The sequence below is a fragment of the Calonectris borealis genome, chromosome 27 (genome assembly GCF_964195595.1).
Source record: "Calonectris borealis chromosome 27, bCalBor7.hap1.2, whole genome shotgun sequence".
Taxonomy (NCBI): Eukaryota; Metazoa; Chordata; class Aves; order Procellariiformes; family Procellariidae; genus Calonectris; species Calonectris borealis.
Genome location: NC_134338.1, coordinates 175,224 through 180,564, shown reverse-complemented (window position 1 = coordinate 180,564; position 5,341 = coordinate 175,224). Strand labels below are relative to the sequence as shown.

Here is a 5,341-nt window from a genome sequence, read left to right as displayed (position 1 = left end):
TTACTCGGAGACGAACTTTACCCTGAGCCTGCAATTTACATTTACCCTCTGGCAAAGGAGAGGTGGGATTCATTTCTCTCATAGAAAATGATATAGCCAACTCTGGTGACTTACTGTGGTCTGCAACAAACGGATAGTTCGGCATTTAATCCACATTCTTCTCCACGGGAGAGTTGGTTAAAACCTTCAGAACTCAAGCCTACTAATGGTTTTTTGAGATGTCTATCAGGTTCCCGTACAAAGACAACCAGCATTACCAAGTCTTCTGGGCCCCCAAGGACAAGCAATACCCACAACTGGTAAGTAACTGTAACTTCAGAATTTCTTTAAAAAAATTACCTTCAGAGGAACTGAATGGGATTTCTTTCTTTTTCCTCTCCCCGCTCCAAAAGGTCATCCAATGAGAGCCAGTCCAGTTCGCTCAGCAGGTGGCAGACCAGGCTGGGAAGTGTAAGTATTCTACAGAAATTCAATAGATGACTACCTGTCACCTGTTAAAAGAGGCTGTATAACGCATAACTTATACAACAGCTGATTTATAATGAAGCAAGTATGCACAGATAGTTGTGGAGAATCCAAGTGGTAATTAATTTTTAAATGGCTTCATTTGAATTGGCTTTTACAAAGGGCATCTGTGCTTCCACTAAGGTTATTTAAAATAAAACTCCGGTACATGACTGAAAACAGGACTCTGAAAAATGAACGCTTTTTGAGGAAACCATAATTACCTATAAAAATTAAAGATAATTAAAGGATCAGATGGAAAGCCACCTTTTCCATTACTGGCTGAATAGGGCTGAAGAAATTGATTTCCCAATAGGAATCAGCCTCCAACATTCTTTTTTTAACAACTTAGTTGATACTGAACGAGCAACTGGTTGGAAAAGTCAACACTGTTCTTGTATGACAATTTTGAATTTCTTCAATTTCGTCATCTCGCATAGCCAAGACGCTTTCTCTCAGTTGGAGAGAGAGGAGTCTGTTTTACCTATTACTGCAGCGTCAAGCTAGTCCTTCCTTTTGCTATATGTTTGTTATAGATAGATTGTAAGAGTGCATTGTGTTTATAAAATCTTAAAGGTAAATCAAAAGAAAAACCAGGATCCATCCCACAGGTTGTCTGATATCTCCAATTCAGTCAGCAAGAAAACAACAATTCAGGGACAGGACCAGGCCAAATACCTCATGATGAGGCAACAACACAGGAAGCGTATGTGGAAGAAGTTAAAAGAAGTTCCAGAGAAGGTTAGTTAATATCTGTGCAGTACTTGGAAGATCAGAAGTGTGATGTATTAAGTGTACCAAGGAGTGGCAGAGGAGCAGTGGGCACTTGGCCCACGGGAGATGGGAGTCTCTTTCAAGTGTGGGCAGCCTCCATCCACAGGTGCAAAGGCGAGTATAAGGAGAGAAGACTGAATGAACTGTTGGGGGTGAGGATGTGGAAGGCAAGTATGAGGATCAGGAAATGAGCGTAGTCTCTAATGAACAGAAAGCAGGGAGAAAAATGCTTATGTTGGCAGGATGCCATTGGCCTCCCTTATCTAGGGAGGAGTTTTACAGAGAACAACGGAGACTTAAAGAGGAGGAAGTATTTGGCTCAATGAAGTTGCCTTGGTTTTCATGTTTGTATTTCAACAGCATATCGGACTGCAGTTACACCAAAGTGCATCTGACATAAGGAAAAATGACAGTGTTTTTTCCAATAGAATTTTTCGTTGCAGGTAGTAAACATGCATAACTAAAACAAGACAAATGGAATTGAAAAATTTTATCAAATTCCTCAATTTGCAGTAGCATTATGTCAGCAGCTGAAGGAAGCTTTGACATAAGCGTATGGAGAGGAGAAAAAACCCAAACCAAATTTGGGAGGAAAAACATTGGGGAGAATGACTGTTTTGAATTAACTTCATTTCTTTTTTTGTGTGTTGTGGTTTTTTCCAGGTCCAAGTCTCCTTATAGTGCTTCACCTTACTCTACAAGTTCGTCTACCTGCTCCACATCAAGATCAGGTTCTTCCCGCACTCGCTCCTACTCTCCATCATTTAGTCCTTCCCATTCTCGTTCCTACTCGCGATTGCTGCCGTATCCAAGAGGAGGCAAAGGGAAGAGGCGTAACTATCGTTCTAGGTCAAGGTCACCCCCATACAGAAGATGCCATTCACGGTCAAGGTCTCCAGCATTTAGAGGCCAGTCTCCCACTAAACAGACTATACCTCAAGGGGAAGGAGGAAGGGAGTATTTTAACAGATACAGAGAAGTTCCACCATATGATCTGAAAGCTTACTATGGCAGATCTCTTGACTTTAGAGATCCATTTGAAAAGGCAAGGTACAGGGAATGGGAAAGGAACTACAGAGAATGGCATGGAAAGTTTTACAAGGGCTATGCTGTTGGCGCTCAACCTCACCCTCCAGTAAACAGAGAGAACTTTTCTCCAGGTAGGTTTGGTCCACCTGGGACCAGACAAGAGAATTCACCATATGCTCGGGGACGTAGGGAGGATTATCCTGCTTGGCAGAGCCCCCAAAATCACAATATAGCTGGAAATTACCCTGAAAAACCTTCTGAAAGAGAGAGCCATGGCATCAAGGATCCTACAAAATCAAAAGAGAAGGAGGTGAAAAATCCACTGGGAGATGGCCAAGGAAATAAGCATAAAAAGAGAAGAAAAAGGGATGAGGATGAAGGATTTCCCAATGCTGAGTTGTTAGCAGGTGCGAGAAAACCAAGAGAGCCAGTTCCAGCAGAAGACGTTAAAATGGACTCCCTGTTCATGGTCCCAAGCAGAGATGATGCCACCCCTGTGAGAGATGAGCCTATGGAAGCAGATTCTATTGTTTTCAAACCGATGTCTGAAAAGGAGAAAAAAGAGAAGGATAAGCCAAAAGCAAAAATTGACAAGACAAAGCGGAAAGTAGAAGTGGCTGTTCCTCCTAAGACAGACAATATAATAAAACTAGCTAAAGCTTCCTCGAACGGAAATCTCCTCGAACGGAAGAGAGAAAGCAAGAAGAGAGAACGGAAGAGAGAAAGCAAGGATTTAAAGAACCTGACTTGCTGCCCTGATATTGCTCATTTACATCAGTTATAGGTGTTTGTGATTAAGTTTAGGGTTAGGGTTAGGGTTAGGGCTTAGTGTTACGGTGAGGGTTAGGTTTAGGGTTAGGGTTAACATTAGGGTTAGGGCTTATCATTAGGTTTATGGTTAGGGGCAGGGGTTAGGTTTAAGGTTAGGGTTAGGGTTAGGCTTAGGGTTATCGTTAGGGTTAGGGATAGGGTTGGGGTTAGGATTATGGTTTGGGTTTAGGGTTAGGGATCGGGTTAGGGTTTCATTTTAGGGTTACGTTTAGGGTTAGGGTTAGGGCTTAGGGTTACAGTTAGGGTTAGCGTTAGGGTTAGGGTTAGGGTTAGGGTTAAGGTTAGAGTTAGGGCTGGGGTTCAGGGTTAGGGTTAGACTTTGGGATATGGGTTAGTGTTAGGGGTTAGGGTTAGAATTAGGGTTAGGGCTTGTCATCAGGGTTATGGTTAGGGGTTGGGGTTATGGTTAGGGTTAGGGTTGGGGGTTAGGGTTAGGCTTAGGGTTATCGTTAGGGTTAGGGATAGGGTTGGGGTTAGGATTATGGTTTGGGTTTAGGGTTAGGGATCGGGTTAGGGTTTCATTTTAGGTTTAGGGTTACGGTTAGGGTTAGGGTTAGGGCTTAGGGTTATGGTTAGGTTTAGGGTTAGGGTTAGGGTTAGGGTTTGGGTTAGGGTTTAGGGGTAGGGTTTAGTTTTAGGGTTAGGGTTATGGTTAGGGTAAAGGTTAGTGTTAGGTTTAAGGTTAGAGTTAGGGCTGGGGTTCAAGGTTAGGGTTAGAGTTCGGGATATGGCTTAGGGTTTGGGGTTAGGGTTAGCATTAGGGTTAGGGCTTATCATTAGGGTTAGGGTTAGGGTTAAGGTTAATGTTAGGGCTGGGGTTCAGGGTTAGGGTTAGAGTTTGGGTTACGGGTTAGGGTTTGGGGTTAGGGCTTAGGCTTAGGGTTAAGTTTAGGGTTACGGGTTAGGGTTAGGGTTAGGGATTAGTGTTATGATTAGGGGTTACGGTTGGGTTTATGCTTATGGGTCAGGATTTCAGTTTGGGTTAGGGTTAGCGTTAAGTATTAGGATTAGGTTTAGGGTTAGGGTTGCAGTTTAGTTTTAGGGTTAGGTTTTGCGTTAGGGTTAGGGTGAGGTCTTACGGTTATGGTATTAGGTTTGTGGTAGCATTAGGGTTAGGGCTTAGTGTTATGGTTAGGGGTTACATTGGGTTTACGCTTATGGGTTAGGATTTCAGTTTGGGTTAGGGGTAGCATTAATTTTTAGGGTTAGGGTTTAGGTTTAGAGTTGTGGTTTAATTTTAGGATTAGGTTTTGCATTAGGTTTAGGGTGAGGTGTTTTGGTTACAGTATTAGGTTTGGGGTAGCGTTAGGGTTAGGGTTAGGGTCATTAGGGTTCAGGTTGGGGTTCAGGGTTAGGGTTAGGTTTCAGGATTACGGTTAGGGGTCGGGGTTAGGATTAGCATCAGGGTTAAAATTAGGGGTTAAGGTTAGGGTTATGGTTGGGGTTAAGGTTAGGGTTATGGTTTGGGTTAGGGTTAGGCCTAGGGTTATCGTTGGGATTAGGATTATGTTTCAGGTTTAGTGTTAGGGGTAGGGTTATGGGTTCGTTTTAGGGTTAGGGTTAGCGTTAGGGTTAGGGCGTAGGGTTACAGTTAGGGATAGGCTTAGCGTTAGGGTTAGGGTTTGGGTTAGGGGTTAGGGTTAGGGTTTAGTTTTAGGGTTAGGATTAGGGGTAGGGGTAGGTGTAGGGGTAGGGTTATGGTGATGTCTTAAGATTTCGGTTTGAGGTTGAGTTAGCATTAGGGTTACGGTTAGAATTAGGGGTGCAGTGTTATGTGAGGGTTAGTTTTATGGTTCCGTTTAGGTTTAACGTTAGGGTTATGCCAAAGTGTTAGTGTTACGGTTTGATGTTAGGCTTAGGGTTACGGTTTGGGGTTAGGGTTAGCGTTAGGATTTTGTTTTAGGGTGAGGTTTCGCCTTAGGGTTAGGGTTAGGGCTAGGGTTAGCTTTATGATTCAGGTTAGGCTTAAGGTTAGGTTACGGTTAGGGTTAAGTGTTCGGTTTAAGGTTAAGTGTTAGGCTTAGGTTAGGGTTAAGTGTTAGGTTTAGGGGTAGGGTTAGGGTTAAGGTTAGAGTTAGGGTTAGGATTAGAGTTAAGGGTTAGAGTTAGGATTCAGTGTTAGGGTTAGGGTGAGGTCTTAATGTTACGCTTAGGGTTTACAGGTAGCGTTAGGGTTAGGTTTAGGGTTAGTGTTTGCGTTAAG

The 5,341-nt window shown here is 43.1% G+C and overlaps 1 protein-coding gene across 1 annotated transcript; it reads left to right on the top strand.

Annotated features, from left to right (window-relative positions):
- On the top strand, positions 1-2,964 carry LOC142093443 (E3 ubiquitin-protein ligase RBBP6-like). The gene is made up of 4 exons (XM_075174622.1): positions 1-299; positions 393-450; positions 1,942-2,907; positions 2,961-2,964. Exons 2-4 carry the CDS (start codon positions 401-403, stop codon positions 2,962-2,964), a joined length of 1,020 nt encoding a protein of 339 aa, XP_075030723.1. The 5' UTR covers positions 1-299; positions 393-400.
- Positions 2,965-5,341: the final 2,377 nt, after the last annotated feature.

Bases quoted from the DNA above. Each gene is read 5' to 3' on its own strand.
- LOC142093443 (XM_075174622.1), top strand. From the start codon at position 401: ATGAGAGCCAGTCCAGTTCGCTCAGCAGGTGGCAGACCAGGCTGGGAA. The intron at 451-1,941 runs GTAAGTATTCTA...GGTTTTTTCCAG, and splicing joins GGCAGACCAGGCTGGGAAGT to GTCCAAGTCTCCTTATAGTG.